This window comes from Neurospora tetraspora (assembly GCF_033439725.1).
Source record: "Neurospora tetraspora strain CBS 560.94 chromosome Unknown B0H65scaffold_2, whole genome shotgun sequence".
Classification (NCBI taxonomy): domain Eukaryota; kingdom Fungi; phylum Ascomycota; class Sordariomycetes; order Sordariales; family Sordariaceae; genus Neurospora; species Neurospora tetraspora.
In genome coordinates this window covers 851,943-873,658 of record NW_026944384.1, presented here as the reverse complement: position 1 = coordinate 873,658, position 21,716 = coordinate 851,943, and the positions used below count along the sequence as shown (strand labels likewise).

Here is a 21,716-nt window from a genome sequence, read left to right as displayed (position 1 = left end):
TCATAGCGCCCCCAGCGCTGCCGCCCTCCATACATCAGCCGCATCAATCTTCCTAGCCTTACAAACATCACACATTCCCATGTCCTCCTTCGTGTTCGTTACCGACGTCTGCCTGGCCTTACATCCGCCAAAAATCAGGGGTGAGGCCGTGTATTGGGATGTGAGCACTTCGTAGCAAGTGCTTCGGTCGACCTCGGATTTGATTAGGGTCTTGCAGCGGGAGCATTTGGTTTCGTTATAAGTTACTGTGCACATTTTGTGGGGTGGGCTAGGAATGGGGCTTGGTTGGTGGTATTGTAGTATTGTGGTATTGTGTGGTGTAGAATCTAGAGGTAGCGGTAGGTACTGGGTTATATTCGCTTCTTATAGTGCAAGTAGAGACCTAGTCTCTTACTCCTATTGCTGTTTTGCCTCATGGTCGTGAATGGTGAGGCTAGTGGATCATTGAGCGTTAACTATTTGTCAACGACGGTAAAGCCTGTCACTGGGCTTTGTCATATTTTCATCCGAAAGATGGACCGAGGGGACGGCCAATGAATCTGGAAGGTTTGAATTACCCACGTGTCTCGATATAACCCATGTTGCCCATGTTGCCCAAGTGTGCATGTGTCCAAGTGCCCAATATACTATGCAATCCGTACACATTACCGTAGTACTATATGCTAAGGTTGGGGTGGGGGTAACTACCTAAACAAAAGAAAAGTGTAGTCTGTTTCCATGTCCATGGTGTTGTCTGGTTGTCTTTCATGCTTCCTCCACTCTATCCCTTGATTTTGCCTGATCCAGGCTAGGCCAGTCCTCCAAGAATGCCGGTTGTACGTTGTTCCAATGCAACCGCTCATGCTCATGCTTTTCCCCCTCCTCTTCATGCAGATGCAGATGCAAACGCCACCGCTCATGCAGATATCCTCCCCGTATTGCTCGCCGCACCCGATACCGACAACCTCATATACGGCCTCAACTGCTCAATAATCTCCGTCAACTCCTCGTTCTCATCCACCGACCTTTCGCTTCCATCATCATCTCCCTCTTCCGTTCCTCCGTCTTCATCCGCGTACCCATCCCCTGCTTCATCGTCCTCATCGCCATACTCCCTATCGTCGTCGTACTCCCCGTCGTACCGCCCCGCTCCAGGGAAGTATCCGGACAAAGGCCGACCTCCTGGGCCTCTTAATTCTTCTTCTTCTTCTTCTTCCTGTCCTTCTTCTACGGAGGAGACATTACCCCACGTAGAAGGGAAGTACGATATCCTATCGTCGATACTAACGTTTGATATCTGCCTGCTGTGTGCTCCATACCCACCATACCCCCTACCCCCGTAAGTGCTCCCCTCGTCGAATTGACTCCCGTATTCACTCGGCGGTATTTGACCCACCAACCCCTCGCTCATGGGGATCGAATTGATCGACGAGGCACGCGAGTGGTGATCCGCAAACCCACCACCACCGCCATGTAAATAACCCGGACCTGCACCTGCTCCAGGGGTCCGAGGACTGGCTAGGTCCCGATCACTTCCGCTGCCAAGCTCGGATTGAATGACGCTTGCTTCGCCTACTTCGCCGAACTCGCCGAACTCTTCGTCTTCTTCTTCGCCTCCGTCGCCTTTGTCGCCGTCCTCCTGCTGGTAGTCGTTGTCTTGGTCGTAGTCGACTTCGTCGCCGTAGTTGGAGGAGTCACTGTCGGTGTTGCCGGCCATGGCGAGTTCATCGGCTAGAGAGAGGCGGCGGCGGAGGCTGGGGGGTTGTTGTTGGGATTGTGAGAGACCTTGGGGTTGTGGTCGTTCGTCTGCCGGAGAGCAGAGGTCAGTCATCATATTATTATTGCCTGAGAAAATGGCACGAGAAAAAAAGAGCCAAGAACTCACCCTCCTCCCTAATCCCCACCCCCCCCATCCCGTGCACCGTATTCCTCCTCGCACTCGCCCTCGCCCTTTGATCAAACGCCTGTCCGGTCGGGCTCATAGTCATGGCCTCCATCGGACCCCTCGAACCATGTGACGACCCCTGCGACGACCTCAGATTCGAATACGACCGCGAATTGCCCAGCGTCGTGTGATCAGAAAAGTCATCATCGTTGAACATGATGCTTCGCTTCCTGTGCATCATGCCCCCGGAACCATTCGGTGCCGTGCCGGGCCGCTTCTGGTTATAGCTACCCCGTCTCTGGCCACCACGAGAAGGAGCCTCCTCCTCATGAGGCGGCGGAATAGTAACGAGACTTATCCTCCTCGGCGCGCGCGGCTTCCACGACGTGGGACTTAGCTGGGCGGAGCTTTGCGTGTGGCTGGTTTGAGGCCGACTGTCACGGGCTGGCTGCGACACAGGGACAGGTACCTCGCTGCTGAGATCCCGGCGCTCTAGTTCGACAGCCCGACGAAGGATGCGATCGTATCCTTCGTAAAAGTGCTGCTGGACAGGCTCAAAGTTAGCTCCGCCGCCGCCAGCGGCTTTGTTCACTTGCTTGACCAGCTGCAGCTGGCCCTCGGTGAACTCGAGCGATTCGATGGCGAGCTGGATGGCGGCGTTGACGCGCATTTCGGCACGCAGTTCCTGGATGACGGCGATGCTGACGCCCGGGTTCTCGGCGGCCAGGTCGCGGTATTCATAGGCGGGCTCGAAGCGTTCGGGGACGGGGGCGAGGCGAAGAGGAAGAGGAGGACCAAGGGGTGAAAAGTCGGGTGAGATTTCACCTTGTGTTGTGCCAGCTGGTGCCGATTCCGATCTGTTGAGTCCGGGTTTAACGGGCGCCTCATCTAGTTCCAAACTGAGTGTCCTGGTCTTCAACGACTCTTGGTGCTGCTTCATACTGAGACCGGTCTCGGCAGCATGAGGGCGTTCCAGGGTGACGAGTGTGTCGGCAAGGGCCCGATGCAGGCCGCCGAGGGTGCCCGAGAGGACCTCGTTCCATCCCTTGGGGTACTCATCGTGCGGCAGGACCTCGGCCATGAACATGTTGAGGGCATCTTGGAGGCTCTTGCCCATGAGCAGCATCGCCCCCACCAGGGCGTCCTTATCGGCATCCTTCAGTGAGTGAGGCAGGTTCGCTTGTTTTCGTGCCTTGATGTGGCCGTCGAGCTGTTTGACAATTGCGACGGGGTTCTCGGCGGCGACCCGTTTGCGATCCGAGTCGCCGCGACGGAACAGCCATGTCCCGATGTCGGGCAGTGGAAGCACGGCCATTTCCGGGTCCGGGTCCGTTCCGGGTCGGCGGGTTCAATGACTTCAGAGGTAAGGGCCCCGCACCGGCCGGATCCAGATGTTGAGGGGAACCGTGGCGCCGGGAGGGGAAAAGGGGTAAAAATGGACAAATGAGACAAGTACCACCCTAATCAAATGAGTGGTGGTTTGGACTCCAACTGACTGGAAAGCGTCCCCAAAAACAACAATCAGATAACAATAGCCTAGAGCATGGGATGGAATGGCCTTGTTGAGGACAAGTGGTTTAGGTTGGGATCCAGTCCAGATGTGGATATGGCGGTGTGCTGTGGTGGGCTGGACTGGTCGTTTGAGAATTGGAGACTTCACATGGGGTTGCTCCATTCGGCTTGTCACCTTGGCCACCTCAACCCACATTGGTCAATTGGACTGGCTGTCACTGCCGCCGCCGTTGCTGCAGTGAAAAAACATTGGATGTGCGCTTACCGCAATCTTTCACATCCAGTGCCACGCGCCGCTGCCGCCAAAAGCGCAGGTGCAGGGCCTGTCACGCTCTGTCAGGGGACGCTAGACCCCGACATGCGTGTGGGGCTCTATGGCGCCAATGTCATGGAACTCGTCACTCCTCCTCCGCGGTGTTGAATGGCATTTCCCCGCACGGCATCGTATGCCCTTTAACACAGGAACGACGAACACCAAAATGTGGAAAGAAAAAGACGACAAGAAGAAGGTTTATGAAAGGGGTGAATGAGTTTTTGTCCAAGCTTGGAGGTTCGCTCGGTTCAGGGGGTCATGTAAACGCGACACGGCCCGTTGCATGCGGCGCGGATACGGGCCCTAGGCGTGGGTGGGCGTTGATGTTAAGGTTGGCATGTGCCTGACAATGGAGCAGTAATCCCACAACCCGCCATCACGGTACAAGTCAGACAGAAATTTATTGCCCAGAAAGATACCTTTATAAAGGATGATAGATCAAACGTACTCATGAAAAGAAGCCCAGACATCCCCCCTCGAGCCCCCCTCCTTCATCCTCCGCTAACACCTCCCCCCCCACAGCCAGGGTTAGGGTCCAGCTCCCCATCCAACTACCGATATACACGAGAGCACGAGAGCCCAGACATCGGCCACCCGGCCCAAAGCCCCCAAATCCCCAAATTAATTGTCCGCTCGGCTCGGATCACGGTTCCATTGGCCATGTGCAGCAAGAATAAGAAAAAAACTCCTATTGGTACCAAGACTCCCTTCCATCTCTCAAGGATCAGGGCATGATGCAAGCCAAAAGGGACGGCCCGAGCACTACTCGCGCGAACTGGTATGGATTGCATGGAAAGAACTGTTACCTTAGTGTAACGGAACGAACGCCGCGACCCGTCCCCAATATCCCCCACTCGCTTGGAGCGGCTTCGGAGCTTCTTGGGAGCTTGGACAGCATCGATGCACAGGTAAAGTTCGTCCCTTGCTTCTGACGTATGAGATCTTTCTGGACGGAGGGGGCCTATCATATCAGACATGGACCTATGAGGTGGTGGTCTTGTGTACGAGGTACCTAGGTGCTGAGGACTTGGAGGAACATGAAGGGAACGGGACTGGAGTGTGGGCTGGCTGGCTGGCTGGGAGCGCCAGGCGGGAATGTGTAACATCACAGCAGAAGAAGCACACGCTGCAGGAGAAGAAGAAAAGAAGACGGGGTGGCGAAATATCGGTTGAGCGAGAGATCAGGATTCGGGAGGTGTGACGGATGAATCGAATGAAATTGATGAATCACAGGTAGTTTCAGCTGGTATTTAACCGTCGACCCGTGGGACACTGGAACACTGGGACATGGGGCAACCGGAACGGGACGTAGATCATATGGTACAACGCAGCGGCATATAAGGGAGGGCAAGAGCAGCCAGATCTACGCTTCTTGTCTGTCTTAAGTGTTCAGTTCAACATCGCAACCTCCGTCCTCTCCTAGACTTTCCCCTCCCACAACACCAAACCACCGAACCACCAAATCACCAAAACACCATCACCATCACCACCATCACAGCATCACAACCAAAATGTCCACCTTCCTCCTCCTCCTCTTCTCCCTCCTCACCCTCACAACCCTCCTCTACCTCCGCCTCCACCACCTCCGCTTCCAGCAATATGCCCACATCCCACAACCCCCTACCTCCCTAATCTGGGGGCACATGTCCCTCCTCCACCGCTTCATGTCCCGCGGCGGCCCCTCCGACAGACACATCGACCTCGCCCTCACCGAAATCTGGCACTCCCTCTCCCGTCCCCCCTTATTCCTCATGGACTTGCGACCTGTGGGGCCCTGTCTTTGTATCATCGCCTCGCACCATCTAGCTGAGCAGATCTCGAGGTCTTCTGCTTCTGCTACTCATAACTTTCCTTATTCGGTCCCCAAGTCTTATACGGTTGGGGAGGAGTTAAAGCTGCTGGTGGGGCACGACTCGATTATTATCAAGGAAGGGCATGAGTGGAGGGAATTGAGGAGGCGGTTTAATCCGGGGTTTGCGCCGGGGCATTTGATGGGTTTACTGCCATGTGTGGCGGAGAAGGGGTGGATGTTTTTGAGGCTGTTGGAAAGGGTGGCTAAGGAGGGGAAGACGGTGAAGTTGGATAAGTTGACGCAGGGATTGACGGTGGATGTGATTGGGGAGGTGGTGATGGAGGTGGATGTTGGGGCGCAGGAGGAGCTTTTGGGGAAGGGGGATTTGGGTGAAGAAGATGGAGATGAAGATAGACATGATGAACAGGAGGGACTGACGGAAATGGAAGAGAAAGAAGAAGAAGAAAAAGGCCAAATGTCCAACTTCACCAAAACCTACTACCGCCTCATAACCTCCTACGCCGCCGACGGTAAACCGCCCATCGAATGGTTACAGCTTTTAACCAACCCCTTCAGTCGTCAACGCCGCCAGCATCTCTCCCAGAAAGTCGACACCTTCCTCCGCGACTTCGTTCAGCGCAAACACTTGAGTGAGTTTCACGCCCACACCTCCCAACAACAACCCCAATCCCACCCCTCCACCACCACCACCTTCACACAGCACGGATCCAAGACCGCCGCTCCGAAATCCCGCTCCATCCTCTCCCTCTCCCTCAGCGACCAGACAAATTCCCCCGTCCTCCCGGAGAAGATACTCTCGACCACAACCGACGCCCTCAAAACATTCCTCTTCGCCGGGCACGACACCACCGCCATCTTGATCGGTTGGGTGCTCTACTACCTCTCCATCTGCCCGCGCGCACACGCGCGCATTTGTTCCGAACTGGACTCCCTTTTTGGTGGTCCCTCCGCTTCACCAGCTGAGATCCGTGCTCAACTGTCGGGTCCCGAAGGACCAGAGAAGTTGAATCAAATGGTCTACACCCACGCCGTAATCAAGGAAGCCTTGAGATTGCATCCACCCGCTGGTACGGCGAGACGAGCCGAGGTTGGCTCTGGGTTTGTCGTGACTGAAGAGAAGGGCGGAAGAGGAGAAGGAGGGGAGTGGAACTTGGATGGGATGGTGCTCTACAACTGCGCCACCATCATACACCGCGATCCCTCCGTTTATGGAGAAACAAAGGACGAGTTTTGGCCTGAGCGGTGGTTATCCGAGTCTGAGAACAAGGGAGAAATTCCAGCAGGAGCGTGGCGCCCCTTTGAGCGCGGACCGAGGGATTGTATCGGCCGGGATCTGGCGATTATTGAGGCCAAGGTTGTTGTGGCTTTGGTGCACAGGCGGTATGAGTTTGTTAAAGTGGGGTTGGGGGAGAAGGTGTTGGTACCTCAAGATGGGCCTGATAGAGAAGAAAGGCCGGTGGTGGATAGGACGGGGTGTTGCATGGTGAAGGAAAAGTTGTATACGAGGAGGCAGGTGACGGCGAGGGCGGCGGATGGGATGAGGATGAAGGTGAGGTTGGTGAAGGGCGTGGTGGGGAACTTGGAGGGTTGAGTGATGGGGTTGTGGACTGTGGACGGGGAGGAAGGAGGGATGGGATGTGATGGGGAGGAATAAATACGATGGTACAAGCTTTGCAATCGGTCTGGAGATCTCCAGTGGAAAACAAGCAATAGTTAATGTTATTTTGATAGATACCCAGAACCCGTTCAGGCTGGTCAAGGTGATGCTCAGCTTGTCGTGTACGCCCATCCATTTGACCCCTATCCCATTTTCCGCAATCCCGCTGTCTCCGAAAAGGTATCATGCCACGAAAGAAATACAAATAGGTATCATAGAAAGATAAAGAAAAGAGTAATCAGAGGACCTAAGATGATGCCTTGGGCTTCTTCCTAATCAGTCCAGCCCCCAGCACATTCACCTTTGGTGGTTCAAGCACCAATGGGTTAACAGCATCACTTGGTGTTGCTGTAGCCGTCCCATTCTCGGTAAAGGGGTCCTCTAGCCCATTAGTCTTTACATCCGCCGCGCCACTCTCAACAGCAGCCGGCTTCTTCTTCCTCACCAACCCCGTCAAGTTATTAACTGGAGCTGCGCTTCCCCGACCAGCAGTGGCACTCGTCACAGTCTGGACCCGCCTCCCAACAACCTCATGCCCCCATTTAGCACCCATGCCAGCCTCGCTGATCCATCGCTTGGTGGCACTGCAAGCCTTATCCAGCGTCTCAAAATCGAGCTGCAGCAGTAGCTCCACCACACGCTTGTAATCGTGCTCATCCACGATAAGGTCGCCACGGCCCTCCGCTGGCCAGTGGTAGTAGGCCGTGGTATTTGGTCGCTTGAAGAGGTAGTTTCGTTGGTGTTTCTTGATTTTGGGAACACGAGGGGTGATGCGACCTTTTAGCTTCCTTTTCTTCTCCTTGTCTTTCTTGCTGGTCTCCTTTTCCGTCCCAGGTTGAGAGGCAGCTGCTTGGCCTGCTGTAAAAGAGGCCTTCAGCGGACTAGCCTGTGGTGTACGGACCGGCGCATCAGCACGACGCTTTGGTGGAGTTGAAGGAGGGAAGGCGGTAGAAGCATCGAAAGAGCCGGTCGGGGTCATGAGTGGCGCGGTTGCAAAAGCCGTCGAGAACGAAGCCGTCGTGGCTTGTGTCGCCTGTTCTTCTATCTCCGACTCCTTGGGGTCAAAGACCAACCAAATGAACCCCGTAAGCCGCCCAGACGAGCACTCCTGCCTGAAGGCCATGGTATCCCAAAACTGGTTTAATGTCCTGATGCTTTTCCAAGTTCCCATATCCTGCTTCCACTTTGCAGACTCCTCGTCAAGCTCATCCCTATAACGGGACTTTGGGTCGTCTGGGTATCGCGGTATCAGACATCTAGGCGGTACCCAGTCGAACTCCTGAGTATAGTGGGATATCCTCTCCATGGGATGGCCAATTACCCAATCGTTGGCGCTGGTGACGGTCCGTGGAATGAAGGCGCGCATGTCCCGCTCTTCCAGGCCAGGAACAAGAAGGTACCCTCTGGTGGCCGCAACTCGATCGTCCTTGCGCTGATCTTCCAAAAGTGGATTGAGAACCCGACACCACCACTTGATCAGACCCCTGTCACTAAGAATGTGCTTCTCCCTGCCCGGACCGATTCCGTCGTTTTCACCACTGCCCGGGAAGAGGTACTGGTGCTGCGCACGGCCGAAGAGGTTGACGACGGAGACAATGTGTTTGCGTCGTCGATGTTGGATGAGGTAGGATACGAAGGTCGAGCTGACTTGGCTGATGGGGGAAGGGCCTCCTCTCGGCAGCTTGAGAAGATGGAGGTAACCGGTCGAATCGGCCTTGGAGACGAACAGGACGGTCTGGAAGGCTGTCGTAAAGATGAACACCTCAATGGCGAAGGCGATAACTTGTTTTGTTGTCGTCTCGGTCGACTTGGCCTCGTCAGCGCCAGGGGAAGACCGCTTGATAGCACCAGTGACGGGGGCTTCGATCGAGAGGGCGAGGAAGTGCTTTTCGCAGTATGTCTTGTCGGCTTTCTCTCCCGGAGGAGCTGCGTAGAGAGCATCGGTGCGGGTGGGTGGTGTCGATAGGTGGTGGATGGAGAACTTCAAGTCCTTTGGCAGCACAGAAGCAAGCTTTTCCAAAAGTTCGTTCGTGGTATTGTTTGCGGTGCTCGTGGTGCTTCCACCTGCATTCACCTGGTTGGAGGAGCTCATCTTGGCCGAGGAAGAGTCGCGATCGTGTTTGGAAACCGTGGAAGGGGTCGACGACGAGGATGCCATTGCGGGTGCTGAAATGGTCAGTGAGGTCACAAACCGGAGTACATGGTGAGGATGAGCACGGAGTGCCTTGGGGAAGAGCAGCTTTTTGTTGAAGAAAAGTGCTGGGGAAGAAAAGGGAGGAGATGAAAGGAAGAAGAGACAGCCTTGTTCAACTGCAAGGGACGCGACAAGCACTGACAGGGCGCCGTGTAAATCGATTCGCGGAGCTGCCCCTGCTCTTCTAAAGTTCTCTCTCAAAAGGTACCTGACTGATGTACCTTTTGAACAGACCAAGACGGGAGGGATTGATGGTCGAACTAACCTCAAGCGGCTAGCTTTCTTGAGAATTGAGGCCCCGCACTTTGCTGAGCTTAGAGAATTGGCCAATCGTCAACGGCCAAAGTCTGGACTCTGGAGAGGTAAACCGATATGGCGCACAGACCACCCGAGCTAGGCCGTATCGAAGCCTGCCGAGGGGTCCCGTCCCTCAATCGGTCGCAAAAAATTCCCGTCTGCCGTCCCACTCCAGGCGCGCGAACGGACCCGGAGCCTTGCACAGCGACCCGTCGAAACAGCCTGTGCACCGACCGCGCCGACCGACTGCCAGCCGCGCGACATCCTTCTTTCACGGTCTCCGGAATCTTTGGTGTTTTGCGATCGAGAGTGGAACGGGCGCCCATCCGACCTCGACATCTTCTACCCCACGACCCGGTCTCATCCACACATCCACCTTCAACTTCGAAGCATCTCCACGGTCTCGCCCCGGGTCGTCGCATCTCCAGTCGCATCCAAATAAAAAAACCGACAGTAGACCACAATGGCCGCCCTCACACCCTCCCGTTCCGTCTTCGCTTCGACATGCAAGACCGTCGCGCAGCAATGCTCTAGGCGACCTGTCGCTGTCCAACAACTCGCTGCCGTTCCCGTCGCCCGCCAGGTCTCGTCGTCGTCGGCCGTCCAACAAGAACAAGATGCATTCGGCAGCTCGCAGCAGCCCAGGCCAAGGTGGTCGTACACCCCCGAGCGCATGAAGGGCCCCGGTTTCTCCCTCAACCTCGTCAAGGACCCCAGGCGCAAGCAGTGGATGGTCAACAGCGACCCGGCAAAGTTGGATGCGTTCTACGAGGCCTTCCTCGGCCAGGGTGGCGCCAGGATGCTATCAGAGGAGACCAAGTGGCTGGCCGTCACCCACAAGAGTTTCGACTACGGAAGGAGAGGTTACAACACAAGGCTGGCATTCCTCGGTACGTTTTGGCTATGGATTGGAGAACACGGAATTTGGACTGTTTGAGAAGGGGAAAGGATATGGGGAGGGAAACCAGAAAGAACGCTACGGCAGCACAGGCTACGGACCACGGCTAACAAAGTTCTGCCAGGCCGTCAAATAATCGCCCTCGAGACTACCCGCTCGATCCTCACCAGCCCCGTCCTTAACGAGCCCACCGTCGACAAGTACGGCCGCACGCCCTACAACCACGCCGCCTTGGCCAACATCGACAAGCTCATTTACACGCAACCGCTAGACATTATGGACAAGACCAAGATCGCAAGGATGGGCATCGACCTCGGCCTGCTCACCGTCATGCGGTGGAAGCCCAGAATGGTATGATGTACTACGCTACACTACCCAGAGCTGCTGCTAACACGAAACCTTGTGACTCTTTAGCCCGAAGATCTCGAATCCTCCGGTGTCGTCGTCGTCCTCAACTCAACCCTCTTCGCCGTCATTGGCGCCATCTCGTTAGAAAAGGGTGCCGCTGTCGCCCAGCGCATCGTCAGAGAGAAGATCCTCAAGAGGCTCGGAGCGTAAGATGCGCTCCTCTTGAGAAGGAGAGAAAAGAGGAAGTGAAAGAAGAGAAGCATCCCTTTATTGTATACACCCCTGTACTATATCGATGGGCATAGAGGCTGGCATAATCCCGCATACCCATTTCATGCCTGCGGGCCGGAGTCCAGAATGATTATTGTTTGCATGCAAGATGGTTTTGTCAAGTCATTTGAGGGCTGCGACATTGCTTTTTAAGAATCGCGGAAGTTGAAGTGTGTTGCATGTTATGGACTAACCGTGGAGCTAACAGCAGAGAAAGCAAACGACATGATATCGGACCACGAAGGAGCCGGCAGAGAAACGTACAGCTCACTCGCTCGAACTCAACAGCCGGCAGACCACAACGTACCGCATTACCAGCGGTAACTTGCCAACCTTCAAAGGACCCGATCGTCAGCAACTCTCCGACAACCATCAACCATCTTCACACCCGGAGCAGCTTGGCCAGTTTCAGGACTTTCTGGCGTTCCTCACACTCGTTCTTGCTCACTGGTACTCAACCCCGTACCGCACTCCCTTCCCCAAAAGGCAACACATCTCGGTATCTGACGGTGGAAAAGCGTGATATCGCATACATTGGCGGCCAGCGACAGACAAGAGTATTTCCCAACCTTCCTGAGGCGGGCATCAACGATTTGAGTTAGACAGAGGAAAGCACATCACGCACAAGAGTCAAAAAGAACACCATAAGCCAATGACTCATTTGTCAACCTGAACACCAGCCTACAGGGCACAATGAAGCGATGACACGTTGTACTTTGCTCTATGTTTATTTCCACATAACCAGTCAGTTGTCTTACCCCTTTTTCTTTGTTTATCTCCGTCAAGCGCATCTTCAACCGTGGCGGGCGAGGAGCAAATGCAACCCTAACCCTCACCAGGTGTCAGATGTGCACGAGCCACCTCCAATCCACTGACGAGACCGAAGATCGCTGGAGCAGTCTCGGCCTTCTGGAAATTTCACCATTTCACAAAGGCGACTTGCAAAATCTCAAAACTTTACAACCTCCCACCTACCCTTGCAAATATTCTTCATCGGAATATCGCCGATTGTTCCTTTGGACTTAAACAACCATTCCACTCATTTTACAGCCGTTGCCCATCATGCCCACCACCACGGATACCGTACCCGTCGGTGACTTCGAGCAGCAAACTCATAAGTTCCTCGAATGGTTCACCAGCCAGCCCGGCGCCACCTTTCACAAGGACATCAAGCTCGTTGATCTGAGAGACAAGAGTGCCGGCCGTGGCATCAGTAAGTTTTTCTTTTCCTCATCTCTACGCAGTCACGAGATATCGTCGAGTGTCCATCACCTGTCTCATTCCGAGTCCAGGACAAACTCACGGCTCACATCATGAACCTTCCCCATCATAAATCCTCACTAACACCACCCACCAGTCGCAACCGCCCCCATCCCCGCCGACACAACCCTCTTCACCATCCCGCGCCCCTCCATCCTCTGCGCCGCCACCTCCCCCCTCGCCAGCAAGCTGCCCTTCCTCTTCAAGGGACCCGCCGAACCCACTGTCGCCGAGGAAACCGAGAACCACACCGCCGACGATGACGACGTCCCCGCAGCCGAAGAGGACCAGGAGGAAGACCCCAACTCTCAGGACTCCTGGACCCTCCTCATCTTGATCCTCATCCATGAGTACCTCCAGGGTTCCGCATCGGCCTGGTTTCCGTATTTGTCGGTTTTGCCGCAAAAGTTCGACACCCCCATGTTTTGGACTGGCGAAGAGTTGGGCGAGTTGCAGGCCAGCGCGCTGGTGCCGAAGGTCGGGAAGGAGGAGGCGGATGAGATGATCCGGACGAAGATTGTCAAGGTTGTGAAGGAGAACGAAGCCGCTTTCTACCCTGCTGATTCCCCGGCGGCCGAGAAGAAGAAGTTGTCTGAGGAGGAACTCCTGGCTCTGGGGCATAGGATGGGATCAGCGATCATGGCCTACGCTTTTGATCTCGCCAAGGAAGATGATGAGGATGAAGAGGAAGAGGATGGTTGGGTAGAGGATAAGGTTGCTGCGCAGAATGATACCATGGGCATGGTCCCCATGGCCGATATGCTCAATGCCGACGCAGTCTTTAACGCGCACATTAATCACGGCGAGGCGTGTCTGACTGCTACTTCGCTAAGGGAAATTAAGGAAGGGGAGGAGATTTTGAATTACTATGGCCCGTTGAGTAGTGCGGAGTTGTTGAGACGGTATGGGTATGTCACGAAGAACCATGCTAGGTACGATGTGGTGGAGTTGGGGTGGGAGTTGGTGGAAGGAGGACTGAAAGAAATGGTGGAAGGGGTGAAGGGACGGAAGAAGGAGGTGGATTGGAGTAAGGTTGATGAGCTCCTTGAGGAAGAAAAAGAGGAAGGAGAGTGGGAGGATAGTTTTGTTTTGGAACGCCAAAGCGAGGATCCTGATTCTGAGGGGCAAGTGCACGGTGAAGCGGAGTTTTTGGGGCTGCCGGAGGAGCTGGAGGAGCAGGTGAAGGTGTACCTGAAGGTTGTGAAGAAGGTGGTCGGGACGGGGGATAGGGCGGTGGCGGAGGCGTTGGGGAATAAGGTTGTGAAGAAGGAGATCTTGTTGGGTGGCGTGAGGAAAGCGTTGGAGGAGAGGGAAGGGCAGTATGCTACGAGTCTGGAGGAGGATGAGAAGGTGTTGCAGGGGATTGAGGGCGGGAGACCGACGACGAGGAAGGAGATGGCTGTGTGGGTTAGGGCGGGCGAGAAGAGGATCATTAGGGAGGCGGTGGCGTGGGTTCAGAGGGAGGAGGAGGAGTTGAAGCAGGCGAAGGGTGGGGAAGAGAAGGATGAGCCTGCGGCTAAGAAGAGGAAGGCTTAGAGGAAAGTTTAGTTGGTATTGCTGGAACTATCTACGGGTATGTCAGTCGTCCATGATCTTTCCACCACGTTCTCCAGCCAGATTCTTCCACCTCATTCCCTAGTCTGGTTCTTCCACAACCAGCCTTAGTCGGCAAACTTCCATCACTCGCGTCCCTGTCAACAAGTTAGAAAAAAACGACACTACATCTGCGATCAGGAATAATTTACCTCTTATCTCCCATCATTCCTTGCCAGGCCGGGCCACACCTGGACCCCTTCCTCTCATTCTTCAAGCAGTGGGAGCACTAGGGGCACTGGTAGCACTGGTAGCACTGGTAGCACTGGTAGCACTGGTAGCACTGGTAGCACTGGTAGCACTGGTAGCACTGGTAGCACTGGTAGCACTGGTAGCACTGGTAGCACTGGTAGCACTGGTAGCACTGGTAGCACTGGTAGCACTGGTAGCACTGGTAGCACTGGTAGCACTGGGAGCAATGGGAGCACTGGGGCGGCAAGTGCTGCATTTGCCCACCAGCCTGATGGGGTCGCTGAACTCCGTAACGGGGACGCAAGGCGGGGGGTAATCTTTGTCCTTGGGGTCCATCAGGGTGCGCTTCATCTTGGTCTGACACTGCGACTCGCACCATTCGGTGTGGCCGCAGAGGGTGAAGAAGTATTGCTTCTTGGTGCACATCTTGTTGTCGTCTTCGTTGTTTTTTTTTTGCTTGAAGTGAGTAAGTCTTTGCTTTGCTTTGCTTTGCTTGTTGCGTGGGTTGTTTTTTACGTGGAGTGCGTCTATGCTTTGCTTGTTTCTTGGGGTGTTGTTCAAGGTGCGATTGGAAGAGAGGAGAAGGAGGTCCTTGGAGGTGCTCTTATACCTCTCTCTTGAGCCTCCTTGGAGGAAAAAAGGAGGAAGTGGTTCTTCGTGCTATTGTTCTGGCTTCACAATAACTCGGTCTCGTTAAGTTCAACCTGAATCAAAACGCGTACAAAAGCTATCACGCGGGTCCTATGATTCTGCTATCTGATGTTCCTAGCGGAGTCGACAGTACAGCCATTAGCGAGTGTTATTGACGAGAGAACAACACAAATGTCAGGTGCATGCGTTAAACTTCTCTTCCATCCTATCTCTGACGTCTAGGCCTGTCAGATACCATTGTGGTACTCTTCGCACCTCTAGGCACGGACCTGTGTAAAGCCTTCTCTATCACTTAAGACCAGACGAGTTAAGAGCCGCCATGAGACACAGACTCACAGCACGTGGGTAGGTAATTGAAACCTTCCAGATTCATTGGCTGTCACCTCGGTCCATCTTTGGATGAAAGTTCAGTTACAGCACTCACACGCCTTGCCACTGGGAATGGTCAACATTCAATGATCCATCGGCCTCATCATGCACGATCATGAAACAGAAGCGCAGCAGCAAGAACGTCTCAACTTGCACTATAAGAGCCAAAGCAAAGACAATTCAATACACAATAGTCCCCTTCTATTCTTTCCTTATGGGTAACGAAGCCACCCGAAGAGTTTATTTCTATTCACACCGCCATACTAAGCCTACAACAATACTATCAGCCCACGCGCACCACCCCATTTACAACCCCCTTTCAACCACCAACACCCTCACCAGCCCCATCTACCAACCCAGCCCCATTCCACCAAAATGTGCACAGTAACCTACAACGAAATCAAATGCTCCCGCTGCAAGACGCTGATCAAATCCGAGGTCGACCGGAGCACCTGCTACGAAGTGCTCACTTCCCAGTATACGGCCTCCCCTCTGGTTTTTGGTGGATGTAAGGCCGGGCAGACGTCGGTGACGAACACGAAGGAGGAGGGGATGTGTGATAGTTGTAAGGCTAGGGAGAGGACGGCGAATGTATGGAGGGGGGCAGCGATGGGGTGATAACGGTGAGGATGTGTTTAACGTAGGGAGGACGAGCAGAGCCGGGGTGAGGGTGAGTGAGGTGAAGGGGAGATAAAAATGAGTGGAAGTTGTTGGTGTTGGCACTGGACGGTGTGACTGATGATGTAGGTAGGTACGGTTGCCGGATTGTTGGAACTGAGCGTTGGGAATGAGAAACGATGCTTTGACTTGCAAGTACCTCTACATGGAGTTATTTGACATTCCGGATCCGCGATCTTCGGGCTTCATGCTGCCTGCCTTTGGCGTTGTGATTCCACCATCTTCTGAGAAAAGCGGGCAGTGACGCCATATCAAATTTCAACAACGCCTGATTGCTTTCTTTCTACCTCTAGGTACCTGCCTAGGTATTTCATACTTGTAAGAAGCTCCACGGTAATGCCTCCAGGGCTACCATCGTTTCCATCTACCTTACTTTGACCGAGGCGGCTCGCGGACACCTTTCGTACCATACTTGGAAGAAAGGTACCCAAAAACCAAATCGTCATTACGTCCGAGAGATTCCCTGACACGAGGTGGATTCAACATCCAATTTGAATCATCTTTAGGCCACCGGGAACGAAAAGTCTTAAAGTCCCTATGCCCCTCAAGTTCACAGTTTAGGCTACAACTGAAGCCCCAGGAGTCCATGGGCACCAGTTTCATCCACCCTAGCAAGTAAGTAGGCCTATTTTTCTTCCGTATCTCCTCACCGAGCTCTGCGAGCTCCTCATTCAGTTGCCGCACCCCCTCATCGCGCAAAGCCAAATCCATTTCCTTCTCCTCTTTGGTTTTCCCCTTTTTTTTCTCGAGTGCTTCCTCCAACCCCGGTATTTTCTTGCCTGTAACAATGGTGACAAGCTTTTCCATAATGGTGGATTCAGAAGCTTCCGTGTTACTGGATTCGGGAGTCGTTGTCGTCGTCGGCTCGATATGATGGCCACGGTTGCAAAAACCTAACTTCTTGCCACGACACTGCCCGTGCTTGACAACCCAATCTGCGACAACACATTTGTATTCAAACGGGTTGAAGCTATCGTGCAAGGGTGGCGGGTTTTCTCCTAAACGAACGGCATCACAGAGCTCGGTTCTTGCGATGATACACCCGCACTTGGGATGGTAGTCGCCATAGACCTTGCACATTGTCAATGTCGGTGCCTCAGCTTGATTCTTGCAAGCGTGGATGTGATGTGCTATTTGGGGTAGCTTGACGTGGCTGAGATTCGAACAGCCTGGTTGGAAGCAAAGGGGATCTTCGTAACGCTAGAAACACTCGGAGGCGGCTGGAGTTCTCTGGTGTTTTGCGGATGTATGGGACGCTCTGGATGGAAGTTGTCGCAGCGCCGATGGTCTGATGAATTTAAGATTGTGTCCGCCCAACTTTTGGACTTCGGACTCGGGGTTCTTATAGAACTAAACGCATAGAGGCAGTTCTCATCGTCCTTGAAAACTCCAATACCAAGTGAGAATGGACATCGTGACTAGTAGACGCCCTCCAAGCTCTGGTCATTGTGTGTTGGATGTTCATGTTGGCAGCATCACGTTGTCCTCGAAAACTCCAACACGAAGAACATCGTGATTAGTAGACGCCTTCCAACCAAGCTTTGGACATTGTGTGTTGGATGTTGACAGCATCGAAGCGCTCTGTTGTTCACTTGATGCCTCCTGTGATCATCAGGAGATGCTTTGTATGAATAAGGTAGTGGTGTTAGTTGACGCGTACTAATCCTCGCTGGCGTTGGTGTCGGTATTACCATGTGTGGCGGCTTTGTTGGCTAGGTAGGGGTACATATAGCTTGTGCCAAGATCAATCTCCTTTATGCCCCTATCGACTAACGACCCAACGACGCTCCCAGCCCTGTTCTTATCCCCCAAATGACAAAGGCATGGATGGCGAGGAACAAGCTTTTAGCTGGCAAACCATGAGGCACGTACACCAACTGCCAACCCATAACACCAACACGCCAAAGAAACATCGCCATGTCGTGCTCCCACTTGCAGCGTCTGGTCTAGCAGATGAAGCTACCGCAGTGAAAGTAACTTCTTCGATGTCCAACTGCCAACCCATAACACCAACACGCCAAAGAAACATCGCCATGTGGTGCCCCCACTTGCAGCGTCTGGTCCAGCAAATGAAGCTACCGCTGTGCAGTGAAAGTAACTCCTCCGATGTCCAACCGCCAGTCTGCTAGACCAGTCCTGTCCTGTCCTTGAAAGAGCATCACTGTGAAGCCAACTGTCCATGTCCATATCCGCCCTCTAGACAGGTTGACGCTGGGCGACCAGCATATCAATCGTAGAGGTAGTAGGTAAGGTAGTTGTAAAGGTTGATACCCTCGTCAAGCGTTTTCCCACTCCTCAAACACATTACGACATCTAGGTTATGTTTCCTAGTATATGCCCTTTTCTATCCAAGCGAAACAAAAACATTGCGGTCATGACTCCTCCATCCCGGCCTGCCTTTTTATACGTCCCCCATCCATCATCACATCACCTTTGATGCACAGAACCGCATAAGCCAACAAAACAGGAACAAGTTCCTCCAATCTTACAAACACCTCTTCCTCCACATCCAACACCCTCACAATATACTCCCCGGCATACCTTAATCATCCGCGTCTCCACCCCTCCCCACCACTAGCTTCACTCAACTCCGGCAACCGATATCCCATTCCCCCAATTCCCCTTTGCATCTCCCTCTCCCTCTCCCTCTCCCTCTCCTTCTGTTCCTCCCTCGCCCGTCTGATCGCACACCCGCCCAACCTCATCAACTCCCCCATGAACTCATCCACCGTCTTCAAGTGCAGCAGTTCCGTCTGCGTCGGTCGACGGATGCGTATCCCTTTGATCAAATCCGGAGCGGATTCTAGCAACCGCAAATCGTCTTCGGCTTGTGGGTCTAAGGGGTTAAGTAGGATGGAGCAGAAGATGGTCATTACTGCTGACATTGGGTAGAGGATTATTACCCTGGGATGGTTTGTTAGTAAAGTGGGGGGGGACTGTGGATGAGTGTGGTGGGCGGGACAATGGACTTACCAAAACGCTTCTCCTAGCAGGGCGCGTGTAACGGAGCGTAGGTAGATCAGCGTTGAACGGCTTGCTTCTACCGAGAGGGCCAGACTCGAGCTGACGCCCTCCATCAACATCTCCCCCGTCCTCGCGTTCGTGTTCTCCTCCAGCATCGAGCTCCTGTTCTGCCAGGCTCTACAGCGACCAGTCGCTTGATGAATGGTGGCGACCAGATGGTGGTATTGTAGGTTGATAAGGATGGTCCGGACGCTCTCGGCGGACATGGTGTGGTCGTAGCTCTTGCCATACCCGTGCCCCTGCTTCTGTCCCTGGCCCTGCCCTTGCTCCTGCTCCTGCTCCTGCTTACGCCCAGGTACCTGAAAATAACATCCCCCACCACTCCCCTTCTGACTTCCTTCCTGCCCCTGTGCCCTCTGCAAACCCCCAGGGGGTGAAGTTCTAGGCAACGAAAGCGCAGGCCGATACCGTTCCGGCACTGATAACCGCCACCTTTCCAGTTCGTCGTCCAGCTCGCGGATGTCCCGCAACAACTCGGCGTCAGACTTGCGCAGGGCCAAGGCGGAGTACAGAAGTTTGCAGGTTTTGGATTTTATCAGGGTCAGACGGAGGTCACCTGGTAGAACGGGGACGGAGGTTTCGTCTAGTCCGGGGTAGGAGTGTCCGAGGTAGGGGTGTCTGATTCGATGTCCTTGGGCTGCTGATGTCATGGTTGTGGGAGTACCGGAGGGTTTGGAGGGGTTGGGACCGGATTGTCCTGCTCCTTGGTTGTAGGGATAGGGGGAGGGGGAGGGCATGTTGGGGTAGGAGTTTAAGGGGTAGAAGTGCCGTTCCTTGAGGGCTTCCAGCTCGCGACGATCGAGGTATTGGATTTCGATGTAGCCCGGTGGTAAGGAGAGGTCGCAGTGGTCGTCGTCTATCGAAGGGGGTTGGCCTGTTCGGAGGGATATGTCGGTGTCGACGTAGTAGCAGAGCCAGAAGAGCTTGCGGAGGTGACGGCGTTTGCGGTCTGCGATGTCCACTGGTGCTGAAGCCGGTGTTGTCGTTCCACTCCCTGAACGAGACTCAGGAGTTGGTAGCCACGAATCATTAGAGAGTTTATGTCCTCCCAGCATGAACATGATCCGGCAAGCGAACGCCAAAAGCATAGCCGACGATTGGACCTGTCCCAAAAAGAGCTGGTACAGACAGAGCATGAAAGACGTTTGTAGACTTGTGATATCCAGCGCCGGGATAGTCAGCGGCAAAAGCATCTGCGCCTTGGCAGCCATCATATCCGTGTCAATGCTCGGGATATCCGGGAACCTCTCCGTCCTCTCGGCCTCCAGTAGCGAAATGACCGACAAGAACGCAAACACGCACGCCTTGGCAGTGATCTGCTCAAAACCCAACCCATTCGTCACCCGTTCCCCATGTTCATAAGCCACATCCATTGTCTGCTTGAACAACACCGGATCAACCAGCGGAAACGATAGTCGAAACTCGGAGCTTATAAAGAAAGAAAAGTACTGCTCCACGACTTTGCGATCAGGTAGTTCGAGCTGCCCTATAGGCTTTTCTGCCACCTTGCCGAGGAAAACAGAATCGACGCTGGGCCGCGTCTGCCAAGGGGGAACGTCACCCCATATCGCTGGGAAGGAGGCGTGTTGACCGGTGCGAGAACGGATCCATGCTTGCCCGTCTTCGGAGAAGAAGGGGATGCCGTTGTAGGAGGAGATTTCTCCTAGATGGTAGCCGGCGAAGTGGAGCTTGCTGAAGTAGGAGCCGCAGCCGGGGTTGGGGACGGGGAAGTGGGAGTAGACGGGGTGTATTTGGTCGGGTTGTCGATGTGGTTGTTGTTGGAGTTGGTGTTGGTGCTGTTGGTTTTGATGTTGATATTGATGTTGTGCTTGGTGTTGATACTGGGCAGGGGTATGGTTCGTATGGTGTGTGTGGTCGGCGTGATAACTGCTACCTCCAGAACGGGAAGCTGGCCGAGGAGGGGCACCAAAGCCAGATGTTGATGTTCCCGAAGGCGTCGAGGCAGCGGACGATGAACGCGAGTGTGGGTGGTAAGGGTCCAGGTGCTGAGCATAGACCCTGTCGTCGATCGATCCAGAGAGATGATGAGTGACGATGGTGGGAGTCCCCAAGATCGGGATTCGATACTGGTCTTGACGAGATGCCGAGATGGGCGGCCAGGGGTGGCAGTGGTAGTTGTTGATGTGGTGGGAGTGGTGACGGATGCGGCTGGTGCTGGTGCTGGTACGGTTGCGGTTGAGATTGGGGTGCGTTAGGGGGAGGGGGACGGGGATCAGAGGAAGAGGGGCCGACACTACTGACGTCGACGACAGCCGATGAGGGGGAGGGGCCGGCAGAGGGGGCAGAGGGGGTTGCTGGTGAGGTTGAGTTCCTTTCATGATCCCGAGCCCACGTTTTCCGTCCGACCACACGGCGATTGAAGGTGCACGTCATGCCATGGTGATGGCACCAATTGCAGTTGGAAACGGACGAGGGCACATCGGCGCTGTCACATTGGATCTACAAATGGGATTAGCACAAGATCCCATGGAAGCACAACATTTTGATACATTAACACACCTTTCGCCGGTGACACGAATCGCATGCTCTTTTCCGCGTTTGCGTTTTTTGAGTGGAAGGCATTGCGCCTCAAGCCTAATATTAGGCCTCACAGCAGATACTCGGATCTCGGCCTTTGACACCCTGGCGACGGCTTGACAGGTTGCACGATACTCGCCGTTTGAGGTTGTTAAGCGGTGGCGCAAATGTTGTGTACTAACGGTGTGTCAGCGGGTTTAAGCTGTGGTACTGTTAGTGCCGGTAATAAATGGAATGTAACAATG

General features: G+C 54.2%; 9 protein-coding genes across 9 annotated transcripts; 4 read left to right on the top strand and 5 right to left on the bottom strand.

Annotated features, from left to right (window-relative positions):
• Positions 1–285, bottom strand: B0H65DRAFT_419679 (uncharacterized protein; the record flags this gene model as incomplete). Its single annotated transcript, XM_062824227.1, has 1 exon — positions 1–285. A coding segment is annotated over one exon (285 nt), but the record flags the coding sequence as incomplete, so codon positions are not given.
• A 485-nt stretch (positions 286–770) lies between these two features.
• Positions 771–3,293, bottom strand: B0H65DRAFT_91603 (uncharacterized protein). Its single transcript, XM_062831562.1, has 2 exons — positions 1,865–3,293; positions 771–1,785 (listed from the first exon to the last, which is right to left on the bottom strand). Exons 1-2 carry the CDS (start codon positions 3,177–3,179, stop codon positions 896–898), a joined length of 2,205 nt encoding a protein of 734 aa, XP_062683876.1. The 5' UTR covers positions 3,180–3,293; the 3' UTR covers positions 771–895.
• Positions 3,294–5,808: 2,515 nt separating this feature from the next.
• B0H65DRAFT_455155 (cytochrome P450) lies at positions 5,809–7,142 on the top strand. The gene has a single exon (XM_062826229.1). The coding sequence runs from the start codon at positions 5,819–5,821 to the stop codon at positions 7,091–7,093; it is 1,275 nt and encodes a 424-aa protein (XP_062683875.1). The 5' UTR covers positions 5,809–5,818; the 3' UTR covers positions 7,094–7,142.
• B0H65DRAFT_455154 (histone acetylation protein-domain-containing protein) lies at positions 7,140–9,561 on the bottom strand. Its single transcript, XM_062826228.1, has one exon. It carries the CDS (start codon positions 9,315–9,317, stop codon positions 7,407–7,409), a length of 1,911 nt encoding a protein of 636 aa, XP_062683874.1. The 5' UTR covers positions 9,318–9,561; the 3' UTR covers positions 7,140–7,406.
• A 166-nt stretch (positions 9,562–9,727) lies between these two features.
• Positions 9,728–11,275, top strand: B0H65DRAFT_455152 (ribonuclease-III-like-domain-containing protein). Its single transcript, XM_062826227.1, has 3 exons — positions 9,728–10,540; positions 10,673–10,899; positions 10,963–11,275. Exons 1-3 carry the CDS (start codon positions 10,114–10,116, stop codon positions 11,104–11,106), a joined length of 798 nt encoding a protein of 265 aa, XP_062683873.1. The 5' UTR covers positions 9,728–10,113; the 3' UTR covers positions 11,107–11,275.
• A 639-nt stretch (positions 11,276–11,914) lies between these two features.
• On the top strand, positions 11,915–14,278 carry B0H65DRAFT_517945 (uncharacterized protein). Its single transcript, XM_062828688.1, has 2 exons — positions 11,915–12,379; positions 12,524–14,278. The coding sequence occupies exons 1-2, from the start codon at positions 12,229–12,231 to the stop codon at positions 13,960–13,962; spliced, it is 1,590 nt and encodes a 529-aa protein (XP_062683872.1). The 5' UTR covers positions 11,915–12,228; the 3' UTR covers positions 13,963–14,278.
• Positions 14,062–14,637, bottom strand: B0H65DRAFT_506146 (uncharacterized protein; the record flags this gene model as incomplete). The annotated part of the gene is made up of 2 exons (XM_062828046.1): positions 14,062–14,117; positions 14,376–14,637. 2 exons carry the CDS (start codon positions 14,635–14,637, stop codon positions 14,062–14,064), a joined length of 318 nt encoding a protein of 105 aa, XP_062683871.1.
• A 954-nt stretch (positions 14,638–15,591) lies between these two features.
• B0H65DRAFT_418839 (uncharacterized protein) lies at positions 15,592–15,849 on the top strand (the record flags this gene model as incomplete). Its single annotated transcript, XM_062824168.1, has 1 exon — positions 15,592–15,849. A coding segment is annotated over one exon (258 nt), but the record flags the coding sequence as incomplete, so codon positions are not given.
• Positions 15,850–18,455: 2,606 nt separating this feature from the next.
• B0H65DRAFT_545686 (uncharacterized protein) lies at positions 18,456–21,272 on the bottom strand (the record flags this gene model as incomplete). Its single annotated transcript, XM_062829402.1, has 2 exons — positions 18,456–18,813; positions 18,883–21,272. 2 exons carry the CDS (start codon positions 21,270–21,272, stop codon positions 18,456–18,458), a joined length of 2,748 nt encoding a protein of 915 aa, XP_062683869.1.
• Positions 21,273–21,716: the final 444 nt, after the last annotated feature.